The 23,165-nt window shown below is 37.5% G+C and overlaps 5 protein-coding genes and 1 long non-coding RNA gene across 7 annotated transcripts; 1 reads left to right on the forward strand and 5 right to left on the reverse strand.

The window, feature by feature from the left end:
• Positions 4,190-6,278, reverse strand: LOC18793815 (7-deoxyloganetin glucosyltransferase). Its single transcript, XM_007225593.2, has 2 exons — positions 5,393-6,278; positions 4,190-5,298 (listed from the first exon to the last, which is right to left on the reverse strand). Exons 1-2 carry the CDS (start codon positions 5,904-5,906, stop codon positions 4,358-4,360), a joined length of 1,455 nt encoding a protein of 484 aa, XP_007225655.1. The 5' UTR covers positions 5,907-6,278; the 3' UTR covers positions 4,190-4,357.
• Positions 8,613-11,179, reverse strand: LOC18792038 (7-deoxyloganetin glucosyltransferase). The gene is made up of 2 exons (XM_007224313.2): positions 9,861-11,179; positions 8,613-9,707 (listed from the first exon to the last, which is right to left on the reverse strand). Exons 1-2 carry the CDS (start codon positions 10,378-10,380, stop codon positions 8,764-8,766), a joined length of 1,464 nt encoding a protein of 487 aa, XP_007224375.1. The 5' UTR covers positions 10,381-11,179; the 3' UTR covers positions 8,613-8,763.
• On the forward strand, positions 9,565-14,887 carry LOC109946854. 2 transcript variants are annotated; one of them, XR_002269938.1, is made up of 3 exons: positions 9,565-9,656; positions 11,210-11,284; positions 14,432-14,887. It is a non-coding gene; the product is annotated as an uncharacterized LOC109946854 (long non-coding RNA). The 2 variants fall into 2 exon arrangements; XR_002269937.1 differs by having other exon boundaries at positions 9,571-9,656; positions 11,186-11,284.
• LOC18790784 (7-deoxyloganetin glucosyltransferase) lies at positions 11,822-14,384 on the reverse strand. The gene is made up of 2 exons (XM_007222602.2): positions 13,370-14,384; positions 11,822-13,249 (listed from the first exon to the last, which is right to left on the reverse strand). Exons 1-2 carry the CDS (start codon positions 13,878-13,880, stop codon positions 12,309-12,311), a joined length of 1,452 nt encoding a protein of 483 aa, XP_007222664.1. The 5' UTR covers positions 13,881-14,384; the 3' UTR covers positions 11,822-12,308.
• LOC18789149 (7-deoxyloganetin glucosyltransferase) lies at positions 16,014-18,028 on the reverse strand. Its single transcript, XM_007222596.2, has 2 exons — positions 17,261-18,028; positions 16,014-17,139 (listed from the first exon to the last, which is right to left on the reverse strand). The coding sequence occupies exons 1-2, from the start codon at positions 17,769-17,771 to the stop codon at positions 16,199-16,201; spliced, it is 1,452 nt and encodes a 483-aa protein (XP_007222658.1). The 5' UTR covers positions 17,772-18,028; the 3' UTR covers positions 16,014-16,198.
• Positions 18,280-20,364, reverse strand: LOC18789143 (7-deoxyloganetin glucosyltransferase). Its single transcript, XM_007224007.2, has 2 exons — positions 19,618-20,364; positions 18,280-19,475 (listed from the first exon to the last, which is right to left on the reverse strand). The coding sequence occupies exons 1-2, from the start codon at positions 20,126-20,128 to the stop codon at positions 18,538-18,540; spliced, it is 1,449 nt and encodes a 482-aa protein (XP_007224069.1). The 5' UTR covers positions 20,129-20,364; the 3' UTR covers positions 18,280-18,537.

The raw sequence follows: 23,165 nt of genomic DNA on the forward strand, positions 1-23,165 counted from the left end.
TTGTTTTATGCATTTACTTTTTATTTTATTTTATACAAGCGATATTGAGGGGAGAGAAATCGAACTTAGGACCTCGGGTGTAAGTGTATTTGTTCTTAATCACTTGAGCTACAAACAGGGGCAGAGCCATTAAAGGATTAGTGTGGTCCCATGCCCCCACTCCATCTTTTATTCATTGTATTATAATATTATGTATGATGTATAATATTTAACATATTAGACTAGTTTTAGGAGATATTTATCCTAAAATAAATAGTATATTTTTTGTATTTTTTGTCTACAACAATAAAACTTCTTAATCACTTTTTTATTTCTCTCTTTTACCTTCTAGATTAGTTTATGATATTTACACTAAAAACTCCTACATTTTTAACCTTTCTTTCTCTTTTTCTTTTGTGTAAGTTAAACTTTGTGAATTTTTATTTCCCTCTCTTTTTTCATAGATTTTATGAACCCCTTTTGTATTTATTCTCTATGTTGGAATATAAATTATTAATTTGTGAGTTTATAATATTTTAGATGATGAGATTAGTACTTAACCATTATAAAATATGAAATTGCGGACAATTATGATTGTAATGAATGGATATATTAATCAATATAAAATGATGTTATGAAGTAGGCCAAAAGGAGTAGTTTAATTAGTGTCATATTAATTTAGCATATTCTTAATAAACTTGTGAATGAGAATGACTCCCTTTAATTTGAAATCCTGATTCTGCCATTGACTACAAGTCCCTTGCACATTTACCTTTTTCATTTAAGTCTGAAGAATGCCTTGTAAAAATGTAAAACGAAAACTATTATTGACACTGCAAAGAAAACATCATACATTAATTCATTCAATTGTAATTTCTCTTATGATTTTATAATTTTTTAGAATTCCAATAACAGCTCTGGATAAAATTCATTAGAAAGAAGAATTGAAGTATGTTCAAACAGATTTCAAAATAGACTAAACAATTTATCAGTAACAACTTTTGTCAGCTTAATTCCATTTGTGTGTCAATTTCGTCCTTATTATCATAAATTCTGTTATCAGTAAACAATCCCCATATCAAACAGAGTGTTCAGTTAAGGACAGTGACAATCGAGCAATATTGCCTGACGAAACACCAAACCAGAACTTAAAATCACGATAAAAAGGAAAAGAAAGACGTGCTGTCTTCAATGAGAAAACCAACTTCAGATCTATTCTCACACCAAGTGAAAACATAAGGACAAGATTGATGAAATCGATGACACATTAACACTACAACACTGGGCGAAACTCGAGTTTCATTGTGTTGAAATGAGTGATACGAGTGTGCCTTAATCTAAGAAACATTGCACACCGCCCAAAAAAATACTCAATAATTGTATTTTGGTCAAACAAAAAAGATGAGCAAATTACAAAAAAAGTAAAAATAAAAATAATCAGGGAATTCAGAAGATGTTATAAAGTAATAAGCGAAGCCCATATAAAGAAAGTAAAAGGATATTAGTCAAAAGATGAAATTATGATGTTGCGTAAAAGTATCATTATGTCTCCTTTAGATGCCATTTGCTTTGCCTATAAATAGGCATCATTTTACTTGTAAAGATACATGAATGGAGAAAAGAAGAGAAAGAAGAGAAAGTGAGAGGAAATAAGAGAGAGTGAGAAATCTGAGTGTGTGAGTTCTGTCTAAGAAGAAATTCTATCAGTGTAAACATCATAAAGAGCAAATATAATTTCACTCCCAATATTCAGTGGTACTTCTCATACTCTTTAATTTCTTTAGTTTTATAACACGTTATCAGCACAATAGTCTCTCCTTTTTATTTCTAAATTTGTCCCAGTGTGCTCAACACTATGTGGTTATTTCTCTGTCTCCTCTCTGTCATATGTCTCATCTCACTTTACTACTACGACGACATGCAAACTTTCTTTTTTGTGTTCTCACAATTTTTATGTTGTTTCATCCATGCTTGTTTAATTTACTTCTTTGTAACGTAATTTGGAATGATGCCGTTTTATACCCCATCATGTTGTTTTATGGTGGTGTAATTTTTATTACCCATCACGTTGTAACACAAATTATCATAATAAAATGATGGTGTGATCTTAAAACCCATATATTATATTTTGAATAGTGGCGCAGTTATATTGCCTGCAATATATAATATGTTATATACTTTATATATTTTAGGTGGTGGTTTTTGTCTCCACATTTACTTTAACAAAATGGACGGTTTTCACCTCCTATATTTTTCAGTGGTGGTTTTATCCCCACATTTATTTTATTTATGGTATAGAGTAGGTTTATTACTCATACGGCAATATTTATTTAAAAATGTGGCACGGGTTTATCGTCCACACAGCTGCCTTTATTTTTATTTAAAAGTATGGAGCAGAATTAGTCCCCCTGCAAGCACATTTGCTTTATTATTGTATGGTGTGGAATTAACCTCCATACAACAAGCAATTTACTTTATGAATTTACTTTACTGCACATTTTCTTTCATTTAAGGTATAGTGCGAATTTATCGTCCATACCAGCAAATTTATGGCACTTTATTTTTATCATCAATTAATATACCTGAATAATGAGGGCCTGAAGTTCCTATTAATAAGTGGCTTAATGTCCCAGATCCCAAGCCTAAAGTTTCGGATGGCAAATTTGGCAAAACTGAAGTTTACTGCCTTGGACATTTCTGGAGACAACTATTTATCATGGCTTTTGGTTGCCAAAATCCATCTACGTGCCAATGGCCTCGTACAAACAATTTTATATGGGAATGATGATTTGCCTGAAGAAAATGCGAAGGCCATGATCTTTCTTCGTCACCACATCCATGAAGCGCTGAAAAGCGAATATGTGGTGGTTGATGAACCGTTGGTTCTATGGAAAGCTTTAGGTGAAAGATACGATCACTAGAAGATGGTGACCTTCCCAAGAGCTAGATATGAATGGACCTACTTGAGATTTCAAGATTTCAAGACAGTGTCCGAGTACAACTTTGCTATGCACAGAATTACCTCATTGATGAGGCTATGTGGTGAAAATATATCTGAGGAGGATATGCTCGAAAAAAACTTTGAGCACTTTTCATGCTTCAAATGTCCTCCTGTAGCAGCAATACAGACATAGCGGTTTCAAGAAGTACTCGGAACTTGTATCTTGCCTCTTGTTAGTTGAGCAGAATAATGAACTCTTATTAAAGAATCACCAATCTTACCCAACGGGCTCAGCACCACTTCTTGAAGTAAATGTTGCATCTCAAGAAGTGAATGTCACCTCATCCCGTGGCAATATCCACAGACGTGGACAAAAAGGCAAGCGTGGCTGCTGGCAAAGAAGCAAAAAAGATCGTGGTGCTCGTTCAGATGGTTTAGGTTCAATGAGCAATCATCCACGAATGGCAAAAATGCATCCCGTAATAAGGGGAAGGCACGGACGAGCCATGTGCCTAGAAATGTGGGAAGTACTTGTCACAGATGTGGTGCAAAGGGACATTAGGCGCGTGAATGTCATACGCCCAAGTATTTGGCAAGCTCCAAAAGAGTCAAGAAATTAAAGTCAGACAAATCCGCTCAAACGATAACCTGGCAGATCTCTTCACCAAATTATTGCCAAAATGTACATTTCAAAAGTTAGTGCATGGCATCGGATTACGATAACTCTTCAAGCAATCAAATTGAAACATGCAAAATTAGGGGGAGCATTCAAGAGTCCACTAACACAGGACATATGAGCGTTGTACTCTTTTTCCTTCGACTAGGGTTTTTCCTAGCAAGGTTTTAACGAGGCAACATGAGCGCATTTAACATTACCCTTATGTCCTAAATAAAGTTGTACTCTTTTTCCTTCATTTATGTTTTTTCCCACTGGATTTTTTCAAGTAAGTTTTTAATGAGGCAACCAATCTAGGGACATGTAGTCTCCAAGGGGGAGTGTTATAAAGTAAGAAGTGAAGCCCACATGAAGAAAGTAAGGAGGTATTAGTCAAAAGATGAAATTATGATGTTGGGTAGAAGTATCATTATGTCTCCCTTAGATGCCATTTGCTTTGCCTATAAATAGGCATCATTTTACTTGTAAAGATACAATAATGGAGAAGAGAAGAGAGAGAAGAGAAAGTGAGAGCAAAGAAGAGAGAGTGAGAAATCTGAGTATTTGAGTTCTGTTTGAGAAGAAATTTTGTCAGTGTAAACACCATAAAGAGAAAATATAATTCCACTCTCAATATTCAGTGGTACTTCTCATACTCTTTGATTTCTTTAGTTTTATAACAGTAGACAAATTCTTCAGCTACACCACCCAAGAATTTTTCCTGGAAATAGAGTTTTGAAAGTGGTACCAAGGACAAGTTCATGTGACAAAATTAATACATTCTAATTTTTGGAAGATAGAAGCACCTTGTTAACCATTTGTTCCAAATCCAAAAAGGATGATCCATATGGACCAGTAGTAGCCTCCTCTGCCAACTTCTTCCATTCCAAGGCTTTCTTCCTCATCTTTTTGCCCTCCTCTCCCTCCATCAACTTTCTCACCAGCTCCTCCACATAATTTCTTTTCACATCATCCCCTACCTCCAACCCTACGCCCCATTCTCTGCAGCTGTACCTACAATTGGTTGGCTGCTCTCCACAGAAGGACCAACAGATCAGAGGCACACCACCGCACAAACTTTCCAGTGTAGAGTTCCATCCACTGTGCGTCAAGAACCCTCCCACCGCTGGGTGGCTCAGGACTTGTTCTTGAGGGCACCAATGAGCCAATAGAGACCTGTCTTTCGTCTCTTCCAAAAACTCTGCTGGAACCACAGCTGATTCTCCCCTAACAAGGTCTGGCCTAATCACCCATAGAAATTTTTTTTTGCTATTTGCAAGTCCCCAAGCAAACTCAATCAGCTGCTCATTTGTGGTGACTGCAATGCTTCCAAAGTTGACATAAACCACAGAGTTGGGTTCTTTGGTGTCTAGCCATTGAAGACACTCTGGCTCCTCTGTCCATAGGTTTGAAACAATCGACTTCAACTCGTTCTCTGCTGGGATCTGTTTGAGTTGTAGGTTTAGGGGTCCAATGGAGTAAACAGGTGGAAGCAAAGTTGAAAGTGAGTCTATGACTTCATGTTCCAAGTCATGAAATGTGTTCAGAATGACGGCGGAAGCTTTCTTAGTTCTCTCTGTTTCACCCACCAGAAAATTCAGCATGATATCATCTGGCTCTGTGGTTCTCATGAAGGTTGGCAAGTCCTTCAAACGGATGTTCCTCATGCCTGGTACCCAATCTAGCACAGTATTTAAATGCCCGTTTGTAAAATAACTGGCATCTGCAAAATCAGATTAACAAAGTCTGTTATGTTTTGTTCAGAGGGAAAAACGGCAGTTTACTCTTAATCAGACAATTGATTGATTGATTAATACCTTCAAAAGGAGTGAGACCTTTTTCTATGAGTTGATGAAACTGAACGTAGCCCATGAAACCACAAGCACTAGGTGTCCAGAAAAAAACTGCGGGAACACCAAGTTCCTGAGCTGCATCAAGAGTGAAACTCATAACACCATCAGTGATTAAGCAAGTGACACGTGGGGAATCAGGCGAAGAATTGAGCTTGGAGAGAAGGTCTCTGAAGTGAGGCAAGGAGTGTTTGCTAGTGGAATCACATAAGGATGGTATGTCTTGGGTGGCATCGGCATCGGTTGGAGGAAGGCCATCGGAAATGGTCTCGAATCGAAACGTGGGGAGGCCGTTAAGAGCGTCGGGACCTCGAGATTTAAGGAGGCGTTTGTGGTTGTACTCTGTGTTCACAAAGGTTATGTGGAAGCCTTTGTAGTGGAGGAGTTTGGCTAATTGCATGAGAGGGTTTATGTGACCTTGAGATGGGAATGGCACGAAGACTGCATGTGACTTCTTTGAGGTCAAGGCAATTGAACTCATCCTCTCTCCCGTCTCTCCCAAATCAAACACAAACCAGGAAAATGGGATGCTAATCAATGACAGAGTACGTACCTGGGAGTTTTAAAGTGGTAAAAAGGTCAATGAGCTGTGCTACCAAGCGAATAAGGAATTCCCGGCCATTAATAATGCACGTAGAACTCACCGTCCCACATTATATAAAAAATCCACGTGTGTGTATATGTGCGGTTTTTTTTGGGTCTAAGATGCCTGATAGATAAGCGTGCTCCTCAGTCTAAGGATGTGTGAACTGTGTGAGAGCACATGTTGTGAACTGTGCGAGAGCACATGCCCACGCAGTAAGGCATATAGTACAAAATGTTCAGAAAAAAAATAAAAAAATACTTGCCTGCACCCTTCTACATCTCTTAATCATGTGCCGTATTTATTTATTTTCTTACAAACTGTACTTATCATAGTTTGCTGGCCGGTAGTTATCATAATTCCTTTGAAAAGTTATCTAAATATATTTATGTAATTATATATATTTGTAATTTAATATGAGGTGAAATTGAAAAGACATTGGCACACAAGATAAAAATATTTAAATTTGTCATTCTCAGTCTAAATAAATATATATTAACTGGTGTTAGGTAATTTAAAAAGTTATCAGGCATTTAGCAATAATTTATTTCAATTATTATGTTGGAAATTGAAATTTGTTGAGGTAAAATGTTCATAAAAAATAAAAATATAACAAAAAATTTATTCACAAATAACTTTAGCACATAGTCCAATTATTGGAGCTAATTGCCTCACCTCTTCTATCCAAAAGTATCAGATCTCCACATGAATATGATTTTATTTATTGCCTTAACCATCAACCAATTTGGGTCCTACAAAAGATGAATGCACATGAGCATTTCTTGGAGGTTCGGCATATTCTTATATGGATTTGTTTATATTTTATATTTGTTGATGGAACAAGAATCAGTACTATTTTATATGGATTTGTTTATAAAAATTCGCTCCTATTCAGTATTTGTAGTTCTGGGACGTATGCTCCACCAACATATATGAATTTTTTGACAAAAGTATCAGTACTATCGTAAAGTGGATCAAGTTTAACATTAAATTTTAAGCCAACATTATGTGTCTTTTTTTTTTGGATAGGACACCAACATTATGAGTTGACGCTGAGTTTATTAGCAACTTTCTTTTGAGGCATTTCTCTACTCTTTGTGGCTCGACAAAAAAGATAGGCTCTACGAGATTGCATCGCAAAAATGCTTTCTTACTTTGTCTTGTTACGTGACGTGACTACACGAACTCTTTACCTTTATGTAAAAGAAGGAAACAAACAAGTGAAAGTAACTCGTTCTTCCCTTCACGTCACATTCATGCATGGCCCAAAGGATGGATAGTTTCAAGAATTGGGAAATCTGAAGGGAATTGAAAGCAAGCCTCAGTAAGTGGTTCCATGCAAGGTCTAAAATATCGGGGATATTGAAAATATTCGTAGTTTAAAAATATAAAAATTTTGATGAAAATATCGAAATATTATCGATATCGATAAAAATTGAATAAAAATAACAAAAATTGTAAGAAAAACTTGGAAATTTTTATTGAAACTTTGGAGGATGCTTATTTAGTCAATTATCTATTAGTTTATCACAAAAGAATTGGAAGAAAATGCATTGTATGATGAATTTAACTAATTTAAGTTGATTATATAGCGAGCTGAGAAACACTGTGAGTGTAGAAAATATGTAGTAATTAATGAAATATGATTAAACACACCACAATCATTTATATATAATGATTTACTACAATATTTTACATTTTATACATTGCATGGTAAGATACATAAGTGACTTGGTACCACATAGAATTCCTATGAGATTCAAATTTTTCACTATCTTCATCATCTCTATGTGTAGAGTAAGTGAAGAGTAGTCATCAAATGATAAATCCTCAAAATAGTTTTGCATGTAATTGTTAACATGTCACCCATATGGATCCGAGATTGGTTGACGTTGTCCATGAGCAAAATTATTTGAAGATTGAGTCTCAGATTCTTTCCATGAGCTGCTCAATTCCTTCCCAAAAGGAATGGGATATGAAGGGTAGAGAAATGGTTGGAAATGTAAGGTCCATCATTCTTTGCTTGTCCATGTCTTAATATTCAGAAGAAAAAAGAACTTACCACTTGGACGCCACAATACAAAGCAAACCAAAGATGACTAATTTTACAAGAGGAAACACCTTGAATCCCCTTTGTGTTTTTTTTCCTTTTTTTTTTCGCTTATTTTTTTCATTACATTGATATTTTCGATATTATAGCGATATTGTATCAAAATATTGCTGAAGTGAGAGCAAAATTATCGACATCGATATTTTCCGATATTATCATCGATATTCTCGATATTTATACGATATGTGCATAGATACGTTTCGAAATATCCGTGATTCGAAAAAATGATAATATCCTCGATATTTCGTCGATATTATCGATATTTTAGACTATAGTTCCATGGAGGGGCCAATTTCAATTAGGGGTGGACATTCAAACAAGAAAACTAGTTAAATTTCTAAACCTATAACTTTGCGTATCAATATAGACACGAAATTTTATAGTAATGGTGCTATATATATAAACCAATTGTAATTTTATTATGTAGTTTTTATTGGTAAAATTGGATCTTAGGATAGCCCAAAAACGTTGGGCCTATTTAGCAAACCATTGGGTTCCAATAGAATTTTTGTTTATTAATTTGCATGTACCCAATAAAAAATAAGAGCAAATTACAAACAAAAACTTCAAGGAACCCAACACCCAAGCGTTGTTCTGTATCAATGAGCTACCAAGAACAAAAAAAATTAACACAATTGCTCCATTCTAATTTCTGGGAGATAGAAGCACCTTGTTAACCATTTGATCCAAATCCAAAAAGGATGATCCATTAGAACCAGTAGTAGCCTCCTTTGCCAACTTCTTCCATTCCAAGGCTTTCTTCCTCAATTTTTTGCCCTCCCCTCCTTCCATCAACTCTCTCACAAGGCCCTCTATGTAATATCTTTTAACGTCACCCTCTATCTCCAACCCTATGCCCCATTCACTGCAACAAAACCTGCAATTGGTTTGTTGGTCAGCATTGAAAGGCCAACAGATCATGGGCACCCCACCTCCCACACTTTCAATAGTAGAGTTCCATCCACAGTGTGTCAAGAACCCTCCGATAGCTGGGTGTATCAAGACTTGTTCTTGAGGGCACCAACTTGCCAATAGACCCCTTTCCTTGGTCTCTTCCACAAACTCTGGTGCAACCACAACTGATTTCCCCTCACAAACAAGATCAGGTCTAATGACCCAAAAAAAGGCCTTGTTGCTATTTGCAAGCCCCCAAGCAAACTCAGTTAGCTGCTCAGATGTCATGACTGTGCTGCTTCCAAAATTGACATAAACCACAGAATTGGGTTCTTTAGAGTCAAGCCATTGAAGACACTCTGTTTCCTCTGTCCACAGGTTTGATCCAATGGACTTCAATTCGTTATCTGCTGGGATATGATCAAGTTGTAGATAGAGGGGTCCAATGCAGTAAATAGGTGGTAGCAAAGTCGAAAGTGCATCTAAAACTTCATGCTCTAAGGCATCAAACGTGTTCAAAATGATGGCAGAAGCTCTTTTAGCTCGTTCTGTATCAACCATAATGAAATCCAGAATCGGGTCATTTGGGTCTGTTGTTCTAATGAAGCTTGGGATGTCCTTCAATCGGATACTTTTCATTCCAGGTATCCAATCTATCACAGTATCTAAATACCCATTTGTCAAGTATCTGGCATCTGCAAATCAAATTAAGAAAAAAAAAACTAGTGAGTTGATTGATAAAATTCTATGTGAAACATCAAGTACAAGTTTTTCTTTTTCAAAATTAAAAACAGAAACAATTAGCAGTTGGGTTTTTATCTGCATAATCATTTTTGATTAATTGTTACCTTTAAGAGGAACTAAACCCTTTTGAATGAGAGGTCCATACTGAATGTAGCCCATGAAGGCACAAGCACTAGTTGTCCAAAAAATAACACCCGGAATTCCGAGTTCTTGGGCTGCATCGAGACTGAAGTTCATGATGCCATCAGAAACTAGACAAGTAACCGGAGGCGAATTCGGCGAAGATTTGAGCTTCGAAAGAAGGCCTCTGAAGGGTTGTAAGCAGTGTTTCCTAATGGATTGGCAGAGGGACGGCATATGTTGGGCAGCAACATTAGCATCAGCTGGAGGCAGGCCATCGGGGATCATTTTGAAACGAAAAGTAGGGAGGCCATTGAGAGAGTTGGGGCCTTGGGATTTAAGTAGGCGTTTGTGGATAAACTCAGTGTTGACAAAGGTTATATGGAAGCCTTTGAAGTGGAGGAGTTTGGCTAGTTTTAGCATTGGGTTTATGTGGCCTTGAGCTGGGAATGGCATGCATACTGCATGTGGCTTCTCTGAGGTCAAGGCATTGAAAAAAGCCATTAACAGATTTGCCTACTTAGGCCAACAGAGCAAATTTATGATGACTAGAAAAGATAAAATTGAGTTCAAGCAGTGGGGGAGAGTGAGAAATGGATTATGGCTACAATAATAGGTTAAGAGTTTGATTCCACTCAAGGAAAATAACAAAAATCTGGTCTCATGATTGGCTCATGTGGTGCCCTTTGAGAAAGTTGTGGTGAGCGGATTGGAATATACTTTGCTATGTTGGGATAGGTACAGGTTATTGATGCTGAAATATGAAGAATATTATATAAAATCACAACGTCATATATGCAAAATATCCATTGGAGAATTTCCAAACCAAACATACATAACTGAAGAAGTATGACCGCGTTTAGCCAGAATATCTGCTACTTAATTATATTCTCGATAAGCATGTTGTATCAGAACTTAATTAAAACCTTTAAGCATCTGCCAAATATATTGAAAATTTTAATTTAAGGAATTGTCGAAGAGTTATTGTAGAAACGAATTTTGAAATCGGAAAAATTTTGGTGTCACTCTCATATTAAAAAATTATTTGCCGGCGAAAATAAAATTTGGGTGACCGGAAAATGTAATTTATCCCCATAAAATTACCACTATTTGGCCAGCTATTTACATAAGCTACCATTTTCATTTCAAAGCCCTTCCCTCCTTTTTTCTGCCGTTAGTAATCCGGAACACTGTTAAACATCCCGAAAGATTTCATCCGAAAGAAAACAAATTAGAAACTAAAACATATTAAAGAGGCTGTAGGTACATAACCCTACCAATTGGCATCTGCTTGTTTTATTTCTATCAGAAATGGAGTTTTCTTTTGAAGCAGACATTGCAGACTGGGAGTAGCATTGCTAAGACTGCGCTGAACAAGGTCTCTTTAAGGTTAAACGTGTTTCTGTTGGTAAGTACTTTGGTATAAAGTGTATTTTTGATAGTGTTGATCTTCACGATAGGTAGCTCTAAGGGTTGGCTGTTTATGTTTGCACGTGAGCTGTTCGTTAAAATGCCTGTTTGGGATTCCCCTTTAACTTTTTTATAAATGTGGTGCCTCTGTTTCCATGTCTTTCACTTGCATGAAGCAGTTTGGCTATTTGCAGCATTCTCTCTCTCTCTCTCTCTCTCTCTCTCTCTCTCTCACAAACACTGTTCATGGGTGCAATGCAAGTTTGTCGGTATATAATTTTGCCATAATCTTGGGACGGCAGTCGAGAGTACATACTATACTTGGGTCTGGCATGCACTAAAGTTTCTTTGTTTGTTTATTTGTTTTGACAGTATGTGTTCTCCATGAAGAGTTTTGAGGTTTGTTTATTTGTTTGCACGTTCTCGTTCCTTTCATAATCTTTAATAAAATATTTGTATATTTATATTATCAAAAGAACTCATTTGATCAATCGATATAGAGCGAAGGGAGGGGGGAAAATCTTGCGGCAAACATCTCCTGCCTAATTTGAAAGAGTTGAGATAGCCCAGCTCTATAGAGAAAAGAACATGGATGCAGCCAAATCGAGCTCCCCTTTGATGAGGGGCAAAAGAACATAATCTTAGGTATATTATCCCAGGAATGCACATTTATGAAATTCAATGCAGGAATTTAGGCGGGCTAGTGTAAGTGAGTTAGAATAACATGGCTGTCAATCCCTTTAGGTATTTTAGGTATAGTAACAAAGAACTTTTTTATCACACATAACCCATCAATTATTTCCCGATCAACAACGTGGCCATGAAACTTTCGTATCGTGCATCAATGTGGTAACCAATGTCAATTACGTTTGCCCTAGACTTCATTTTACATTGGACCAATCTTAATTAAATGTAGACCTGAAAAATGGTTTCATGATAGAAGTATTATTAAGCTCAATAGGTATACTTGTTGGACAAATACAAAGTAACAACTAGATATATTTTGAATCAATTCTAAATTTCTAATTCCTCGGAGATAGAAGCACCTGGTTAACCAATTTTTCCAAACCCACAAAAGATAACCCATTTGGACCAGTGGTGGCCTCCTTTGCCAACTTCTTCCATTCCAAGGCTTTCCTCCTCATCTCTTTGCCCTCCTCTCCTTCCATTAACTTTCTCACAAGTTCCTCTACATAATTTCTTTTAACATCACCCTCTATCTCCATGCCTATGCCCCACTCTTTACAACAGAACCTACAATTGGCATGTTGCTCTGCAAAGAAGGGCCAACAGATCATGGGCACTCCACCACACAAACTCTCAAGGGTAGAGTTCCAACCACTATGTGTCAAGAACCCTCCTATGGCTGGGTGGCTCAGAACTTGTTCTTGAGGGCACCAACTTGCCAATAGACCCCTTTCTTTGGTCTCTTGCATAAACTCTGGTGGAACCACAGCTGCTTCCCCACCAACAAGGTCAGGCCTGATCACCCAAAAAAAGGTCTGGTTACTGTTTGCAAGTCCCCAAGAAAACTCAATCAGCTGCTCAGCTGTCATGACTGTGATGCTTCCAAAGTTGACATAAACCACAGAGTTAGGTTCTTTAGAGTCAAGCCATTCAAGACACTCTGGTTCTTCTGTCCACAGGTTTGATCCAATGGACTTTAATTTGTTATCTGCTGGGATCTGATTAAGTTGTAGATGTAGGGGTCCAACGGAATAAACAGGTGGTAGCAAAGTCGAAAGTCCATGTAAAACTTCATGATCTAACGCATCAAATGTGTTCAAAATGATGGCAGAAGCTCTTTTAGCTCGTGCTATCTCTACCAATAGATAATCCAGCATGAAGTCATTTGGGTCTGTGGTTCTGATGAAGCTTGGGATGTCCCTCAATCGGATACCTCTCATGCCTGGTATCCAATCTATCTCAGTATCCAAATACCCATTTGTCAAATAGCTAGGATCTGCAAATCAAATTAAGAAATCGTACCAGTGAGTTAAGTTCTAGTTAAATATGTAACATTTTTAGTACAAAGTCAGTGTTCCCAAATGACCACTCTGGAATTTGAAGTATGTGTATGTACCTTTAGGAGGCATTAAGCCCTTTTCAATGAGAGGGCGATACTGTAGGTAGCACATCAAGCCACAAGCACTTAGTGTCTCAAAAATAACTTCCGGAATGCCCAATTCTTGGGCTGCATCAAGAGTGAAGGTCATGCCACCATCAGAAACTATACAAGTAACTGGAGGGGAATCAGGCACAGAATTGACCTTTGACAAAAGGTCTCTGAAGGGTGCTAAGCAATTTTTACTAGTGGAAAGGCATAGAGCAGTTATGTCTTGGGTGGCATTGGGATCTGTTGGAGGGAGGCCATCGGGAATGGTTTCAAACTGAAAGGATGGGAGGCCATCAAGAGAGTTGGGACCTCGGGATTTAAGCAGGCGTCTGTGGTTGAATTCTGTGTGCACAAAGGTAATGTGAAAGCCCTTGTAGTGGAGGAGTTTGGCTAATTGAAGCATTGGTGTTATGTGACCTTGAGCTGGGTATGGTATGCAAACTGCATGTGGCTTCTCTGTCAAATCAATAGAACCCATTCTCACAAATAAATTTGGACAAAGCTAATGAAAATGGGATATGGTTGTGGAGAAGAGAAGCCTTTTGCAATACCAGTTTTATAGGAAAGAGAGAAAAGGAATCAATCACTTAGTAAACTTTCAAGTCCAATAAGTCACAGTCCATGACGAGGTTTTATAATGTTTTGGACGGCAGTCAATAATATTCAATTTTGTATTCTTTCCCGTACTATGTTTGGCATGCAATAATTTATGTTTGTGTATTTGTTTTGATTTGATAATTATGCGTTCTATATTGAAGAGTTTTGGGGTTTGTTTTTGTTTTTTTACACCTTTTCTGATCCCTATTAGCTTTGCTATGAAATATACATTTATATCTGTGTTATTAAAAATACTCATCTGATCGATCATTATATCAAAATATAACCTCATAGCTATTACATAAATAATACTATAGGAAAATCAAATGTTAATGTTATAGGGCTAGAGCTACCTTAGTTGGTATATTTTATGAACCAAGAATTTATCATCCGCGCATTCTGCAACACAATTTGACAAAGTACACTCTTCAGATTTGACAACATACACTCTTTTCGGACATTCAAATATGAGCGATTCTATTGTTATGCAACAAGTCTCCGAGTATAAACGGAAAACACCAATCGCTGAGTCACACCGACTAGTTTCTCCTAAGAATGCAAGGTATGTTGTATGTCAACATGTTTCAATTTTGGGTTTAACTAGGCCAAATACAAAGCAGCAACCAGGTAGAATTTTGATAAATTCTAATTTCTGTATCCGTGCATGGCCTTATGCTAAACCAAAACATCCAATCCACTCTCCTTTCTATGATCGACTTGGCACTCGTGGGACCGTTCGTTCACCCTTGAAGAAAAAGAGTAGCTGTAATTTGGTCCATCTGATCTGATAACGTCTAAGTCGTTCATCCTTTTTCATGTACTTGGATTTCATTGGATGTAAGATTAAAGAAAATGTTTAGCATGCATGATACATTATTACAAGTTCCATCCATACTTTGCCTGTACCGCTCATACCATTTAAATTGTTGAATTTTAATTTCATTTGGAAAATGGCAGCAAAATCTTTGAGAGCAGATTGAGTTTTCAAGACTCAAAGACTCGCAATAATCACAGAATCACAACAATGGTGTTCATCACATCCCCCAACTAAGTTGAGCTTACCTATAGAATTACCACTATTTTACCAACTATTTACATAAGCTGCTATTTTCATTTCAAAAAACCCTTCCCTCCTTTTTGTGCCGTTAGTAATCCGGAACACTGTTATCAGCTAAACATCCCGAAAGATTTCATCCGAAATAAAAGAAATTAGAAATTGAAACACGTTAAAGAGTCTGTAGGCTGTAGGTACGGACAACCCTACCAATTGGCATCAATTTGCTTCATTTCTATCGGAAATGGAGTTTTCTTGGGAAGCAGACATTGCACACTAGGAGTACCATTGCTAGCCTGCACTGAGTCTCTATAAGGTTAAACACTTCTTTTTGTGTTAGTAATTACTTTGGTGTGAAGTTTATTTTTATAATGTTGATCTTCACACTAGGTGGATTAAGAATTGGCTGTTTATGTTTGCACGTGAATCATTCGTTAAAATGCCTCTATGGGATTTGCCTTTAATTTTTCTGAATGCGGTACCTCTGTTTTCATGTCTTTCACTTGCATAAAGCTTGTTTTTTTATATCTTATCTTAGGCTCTCTCTCTCTCTCTCTCTCTCTCTCTCTCTCTCTCTCTCTCCAACGCTGTTTATGGGTGCAATGCAGGTCTGTCACCCCCTTGTTACTCTGATCTCTAGCTGCAAACATCTGCTGCCTAATTTGAAAGAGTTGAAATAGCTCAGCTCTATAGAGAAAAGAACACCGTTTCATTAGTCTTGCCAAATAAAGCTCCTCCTTTGATGAGGGTAAAAAGAAGATAATCTTGGTATATTAACCTAAGAGTGCACAGTATGGAAGTCCAATGCAGGAATTTAGGCAGAGTAGTGTAAGCTAGTTAGAATAGCATGGTTGTCAAGCTCTTTAGTTATGTTAGGTTTAGCAACAAAGGGAGCTTTTATCACACATAATCCATCGATTATTTCCCGATCAACAACGTGGCCATGAAACTTTGGTATCATGCATCAACGTGGTAACCGATGCCACTTACGTTTGCCTTGGACTTCATTTTACATTGGACCGATGTTAAGTAAATGCATACATGAAAAATGAATTCGTGATAGAAGCAGTATTAAGCTTAATAGGTAAACTTCTTGGACAAATACAAAGTAAAAACAAGATAGATTTTGAATCAATTCTAAATTTCTAATTCCTCGTTGATAGAAGCATCTGGTTAACCAGTTTGTCCAAACCCACAAAAGAAAACCCATTTGGACCAGTGGTGGCCTCCTTTGCCAACTTCTTCCATTCCAAGGCTTTCTTCCTCATCTCTTTGCCCTCCTCCCCCGCCATTAACTTTCTCACAAGCCCCTCTACGTAATTTCTTTTAACATCACCCTCTATCTCCATGCCTATGCCCCACTCTCTGCAACAGAACCTACAATTGGTTTGTTGCTCTGCAAAGAAGGGCCAACAGATCATGGGCACTCCACCACACAAACTCTCAAGAGTAGAGTTCCAACCACTGTGTGTCAAGAACCCTCCTACGGCTGCGTGGCTCAGAACTTGTTCTTGAGGGCACCAACTTGCCAATAGACCCCTTTCTTTGGTCTCTTCCATAAACTCTGGTGGAACCACAGCTGCTTCCCCACCGACAAGGTCAGGCCTGACCACCCAAAAAAAGGTCTGGTTGCTGTTTGCAAGTCCCCAAGCGAACTCAATCAGCTGCTCAGCTGTCATGACTGTGATGCTTCCAAAGTTGACATAAACCACAGAGTTAGGTTCTTTAGAGTCAAGCCAATCAAGACACACTGGTTCTTCTGTCCACAGGTTTGATCCAATGGACTTCAACTCGTTATCTGCTGGGATATGATTAAGCTGTAGATGTAGGGGTCCAACGGAATAAACAGGTGGTAGCAAAGTCGATAGTCCATCTAAAACTTCATGCTCTAACGCATCAAACGTGTTCAAAATTATGGCAGAAGCTCTTTTAGCTCTTGCAATCTCAACCAATATAAAATCCAGCATGAAGTCATTTGGGTCTGTGATTCTGATGAAGCTTGGGATGTCCCTCAATCGGATACCTCTCATGCCTGGTATCCAATCTATCTCAGTATCCAAATACCCATTTGTCAAATAGCTAGCATCTGCAAATCAAATTGAGTAATAGTACCGGTGAGTTAACATTCTAGTTAAATATGTAACATTTTGAGTACAAAGTCGGTGTTCCCAAATGACCAATCAGGAATTTGAAGTCAGTGTATGTACCTCTAAGAGGTATTAAGCCCTTTTCGATGAGAGGGCGACACTGAAGGTAGCACATGAAGCCACAAGCACTTAGTGTCTGGAGAATAACTTCCGGAATGCCCAATTCTTGGGCTGCATCAAGAGTGAAGGTCATGCCACCATCAGAAACTATACAAGTAACTGGAGGGGAATCGGGCAAAGAATTGAGTTTTGACAAAAGGTCTCTGAAGGGTGCTAAGCAATTTTTACTAGTGGAAACGCATAGAGCGGTTACGTCCTGGGTGGCATTGATATCTGTTGGAGGGAGGCCATCGGGAATGGTTTCGAACCTAAAGGATGGGAGGCCATCAAGAGAGTTGGGACCTCGGGATTTAAGAAGGCGTCTATGGTTGAATTCGGTGTTCACAAAGGTTATGTGAAAGCCCTTGTAGTGGAGGAGTTTGGTTAATTGCAGCATTGGGGTTATGTGACCTTGAGCTGGGTATGGTATGCAAACTGCATGTGGCTTCTTTGTCAAACCAATAGAACTCATTCTGGCAAATAAATTTGGACAAAGCTAACGAAAATGGGATATGGTTGTGGAGAAGATAAGGCTTTTGCAGTATCAGTTTTATAGGAAAGAGAGAAAAGGGATCAATCACTTAATAAACTTTAAAGTCCAAAAGGCACTTTTCATGACAAAGTCGATTTGTCCTTATAATTCAAGTTGACTCTGTAATGTGTGATAATCCTTGGAACGGCAGTCAATACTAGATAAGATTCTGTTCGGCGTGCAATAATTTATGTTTGTTTTTTATTTGATTTGATAATTATGTGTTCCATTTAAACAGTTTTGAGGTTTGTTTAAAATCACGTGGCTCTGTACTATTGGTTGTGTGGGTTCTATACATGTGCCACATCAGCAATTTATCAAAAAATTGGTCGGAAGCTAACGGCAGGGACTATTTTGATGTATGGATGCTAACCTTAAGAACCATTACTATCATAAAAAAAATGTTAGAGACGAAATGTGATAATTTCGTAAACCTTGACACCATCTGTGATATAATAAAAACAACCTTATATCTATATTATTAAAAATACTCATCTGATCAATCATTCACGATGCAGAACCATTACAACAAAATACACTCTTTTCAAATTTGACTTATCGACGTCTACAAAACATAAAACACTGAGTGGCATTGAATGGTTTCTCCAAAGAATGCATGATATGTTGCACAAATAGTTGTGTCCCGTTTGGGTTTAACTAGGCCAAATACAAAGCAGCAAGCAACTAGGTAGAATATTGATCAATTCTAATTTCTTGGAGATAGAAGCACCTGGTTAATCATTTTGTCCAAAGCCACAAATGATGAGCCATTAGGGCTGGTGGCCTCCATTGCCAACTTCTTCCATTCCAGAGCTTTCTTCCTCATATCTTTGCCCTCCTCTCCCTCCATTAACTTTCTCACAAGCCCCTCTACGTAGTTTCTTTTAACATCATTCTCAATCTCCATGCCAATGCCCCACTCTTTCTCACTGTACCTACAATTGGTTTGTTGCTCTGCGAAGAAGGGCCAACAGATCATGGGCACTCCAGCACACACACTTTCAATAGTAGAGTTCCAACCACTGTGAGTCAAGAACCCTCCTACAGCCGGATGGCTCAGGACTTGTTCTTGAGGGCACCAATGTGCCAATAGGCTCCTTTCTTTGGTCTCTTCCACAAACTCTGGTGGAACCACAGCTGAATCCCCACCAACAAGATCAGGCCGAATCACCCAAAAGAAGGTCTGATTGCTGTTTGCAAGTCCCCAAGCAAACTCAATTAGCTGCTCTGCTGTCATCACTGTGATGCTTCCGAAGTTGACATAAACCACAGAGTTAGGTTCTTTAGAGTCAAGCCATTCTAGACACTCTGGTTCCTCTGTCCATAGGTTCGATCTTATCTCCTTCAACTCGCTATCTGCCGGGATCTGGTTAATCTGTAAATGTAGGGGTCCAATGGAGTAAATAGGTGGTAGCAAAGTTGAAAGTGCATCTAAAGCTTCATGTTCCAAGTCATGGAAGGTGTTCAAGACGACAGCAGAAGCTTTTCGAGTTCGCTCTGTTTCATGCACCAGAAAATCCAGCATGAGATCATCTCGGTCTGTGGTTCTAATGAAGCTGGGGATGTCCTTTAGTCGGATGCCTCTCATGCCTGGTATCCAATCTATCTGCGTCTCCAAATAGCCGTTGGTCAAATAACTAGCATCTGTGAATCAAACAAAGAAATAGTGCGTTATTATTCTATTAAGCAACATGGTTAGGTTAAGATATTCATATACAAAACTAAAAATAAAATATAAATCAGTCAAGATATGTTCATGAAAAAGTCAGAGGAGTGAGATTAATACCTTTGAGAGGAGTGAGACCATTTTCAATGAGGCGGTGGTAGTGTACATAGGCCAAGAAGCCGCAAGCACTTGTTGTCCAGAAAAGCACTTCTGGGATGCCGAGTTCGTGGGCTGCATCAAGAGTGAAGCTCATGACACCATCAGAAACTATACAACTTACAGGAGGGCAACCAGTCGAAGAGTTCAGCTTAGACAAAAGGTCTCTGAAGTAAGGCAAGCTGTGTTTCCTAGTGGATTCACATAAGGATGGTATGTCTTGGGTGGCATTGGCATCAGTCAGTGGCAGGCCGTCGGGAATGGTCTCGAATCGAAAGGAGGGAAGGCCATCGAGAGAGTTGGGACCTCTGGATTTAAGGAGGCGTTTGTGGTTGAACTCTGTGTTCACAAAGGTTATATGAAAACCTTTGTAGTGGAGGAGTTTGGCTAGTTTCAGCATTGGGTTAATGTGGCCTTGAGCTGGGAATGGTATGCAAACTGCATGTGGCTTCTCTATCAAGCCGTTTGAACCCATTCTCTCCTCTTCTCTTTTTTGTTCTCTCTAAAATAAAACACAAATTTAACCAAAAGCTGAGGAAGATGGTGGTGTATGCAGTTGGGGAAGAGAAGTGTTTTACCGTACCAGATTTATAGGATCAAATTCCATGAGCTCATAAAACTTTTTTTCTTTTTTTTTAAAAAGACAAATAAATGCGACAAAGGAAGCACAGTACATGAGGGTTCATACAAAATTTTCAATCCTATTAAAATGTCAATAATGGCTGTGGAAGTTGACAATTTGTTCATACGTGTTCAAACCCTCCGGCTTGGGGCATGGGCTGCGAAGCAAGTTTGTCTCTATATTGAGATATACTATAATATGATGTGTCATAATAGACGGGCCGGCTGGCAAGATTGTATAAGATTTTGTGTTCTTTCCCAATACAGATGTAGTCTGGCAGTGCATTGATTCATTTTGTTTGTTTGTTTGTTTATTTATTTGTTGATTTTGGTTTGATTTTCCGGATTTTATATTAAGATTGGATCACTCTCCACCCACACGGGAGGCGGCGACAGCGATTGCACGTTTTCATTCCTATTTTTAAGTGCTTTTTAGTAACAGATTACACAAGCGATTTTGGATAGGAAGAAGTCGAACTTAAGACCTCATATAGATGGACAAATGTACAAGCCCCTTATATATAATAGAAATATTATTAAGAAAAACTCTCTATCAAATCACGTTATGTTGAACTTGAAAGGTCAAGGGCAAGATAGTACAACTAAAAAATTCCATTTGTCAACCTAGAACAAGAAAATTTCTAATTTACCCATCATTTTCAGTCCTATTGACAAATTTTTTTGTTGTTTTTGTTGCAGCAAATGCTTTATAACTTTTGACAAATGTAAACTTAATTCATACTTATGGATATTATGCTAATATTATATTATTTCTAATTGGTTGCTTTTTTAACTTTAACTTTTATCTTTCAATTAATCGATTTCTTTTACATGTTTCATTTTCTCAATTCATACAGCATTATTCTAGTTATGTTTAAGAAAACCCCCTTTTTATTCACATTTTCTCAAACCCTCGCAGTTCGTTGATTTTTATTCAGTTGGTTCGAATTCAATCATTGTTCTTTAACTTATAATGCCCATTCGAATACAGTTTTATGATAAATAAATATCATAATTCCGATTTGATCTCTCTATTTGCTTTTAGTCTTCGAACTGCACAAGTGAAATATTTATATTGAAGTATTTATCAATCAAGGGATATAAAAGAATGACTTAAATGTTAAAATGGTCCCTGTATTTTATCTCATAGGCCAATTTAGTCCATGTGTTATCAATTTGGCCAATTTGGTCCTTGTGTTTGTATATATTAGTCAATGTGGTCCATTCCCTTCAAAATATAAAATATTTAAAATTAATTAAAATAAAAACTGTAATTGATTATAAAATTTTAAATTCAATCTGAAAATAGAATTTTTTTTTTTTTTAAATTTCACCTTCCCCAATTTCGCGCACACACCTCAACCACCTCCCAAACCCAGCCACCCTCACCACCACCACTCCAACCCCAAACCATAGCCACCCTCACCACCATTCCAACCCCACCTAACCACAACAACTCTCTCTCTCTCTCTCTCTCTCTCTCTCTCGGCTTCCTCTCTGACAAATCACGAAGATCTTCATAGCCGGTCACTGTAACCTTGATGGCTCTACCGCCAATTGATCATCCTCGCTGCAGCAAAAGTCAACGATATTCAGGCCAATGGATCGAAGAGGAGAGAGAGATGAGGATAGAGTATGAGAAAAATCTTAAACATAAGAGAGAAGAAAATTTGCAGCAAGAAAAGAGTATGCATCAATTCAACTAAGAACCCTTTTTTTTCCTACAGGAATCGAGACCATTTGAGGTTGAGGTTGTGTGGCTTTTAATCATTTTAGCATTATTATTATTTGAATTTAAATCTTTATAATTAATTACAAATTTTTAAATTAATTTTAAATATTTTTATTTATTTATAGGTTTTAACATAATTTTGACAGAAAGGATCAAATTTGTTAACATATACAAACACAGGGACTAAATTGGCCAAATTAATAACACAGGAACTAAATTGGCCGGTAAGGTAAAACACAGAGATAATTTCGACATTTAAACCTAAAAGAATCAATCAGAGTCAGTTTCCCATTCAAAACATAATTCTCGATTAGGAGTTACAATTTCTCAAGGAGCAAGACGTCAACATTAACACCACATCCGATTCATACATTTTCTTTAAGACTTTTCAAGTACCAATAATGGCACACCTTCCGAGACCATTATAGCCCATTTTTGGGACCCGTTGTCTTGGAAGCTATTATGGGTGTCAAAGTCCACAATCACACTTTTGGAGTAAATAGTCTCTTACTAAAATACAACGAACGCCAAGAGTGCACATCCATATTTGAAGCTTTCTTTCGAGGATCATCATTTAAAAGACCAGTCCAAGTGTAATTTTTTTTTTTTTTTTTTTGGGTTGAAAGTGTGAATTATTTAACCACTTGATTTCTACCCATCATCATTCTAGTTTTACTGAACGCATTGTTCTTTTCAATTTATGTTATGATTAGATGACCAAGCAAAACACTCAATATAATCAATTGATAATTCTTGTTTTGAACTTTCCAGATGTTAAAATAATTTGTCCAGGTAGAAGCAGGCTTGTTCAACAAGAAAGCGAGAGGTAGGAAAGGGAAGAGGGCAGAGGTTGGTTATCATGAAGGGGAACCTACCCTTTGACCAAATCATAATCTATTGCCCCATCTACCCACCCTTCGACTTAAATCACTAGCACGTAAAGGGTGGTATATAAAATTCATACATATAATCAAGTCCAAAAATAAGCAAAAATTAATTTTTATATACAAATTTCAACGTTACCAATGTAATATAAAGATTTTTCCAAAAAAAATTGTAATATATAGACACTGTTTGCAAATACAAAATCATTTTTGGGAAAAATTTATACACGTATCTCAGATTGTATAATTTATCTGCAAAAAAGGAGTCAAGTATT

This window comes from Prunus persica, chromosome G1 (genome assembly GCF_000346465.2).
Source record: "Prunus persica cultivar Lovell chromosome G1, Prunus_persica_NCBIv2, whole genome shotgun sequence".
In the NCBI taxonomy this organism is placed as follows: domain Eukaryota; kingdom Viridiplantae; phylum Streptophyta; class Magnoliopsida; order Rosales; family Rosaceae; genus Prunus; species Prunus persica.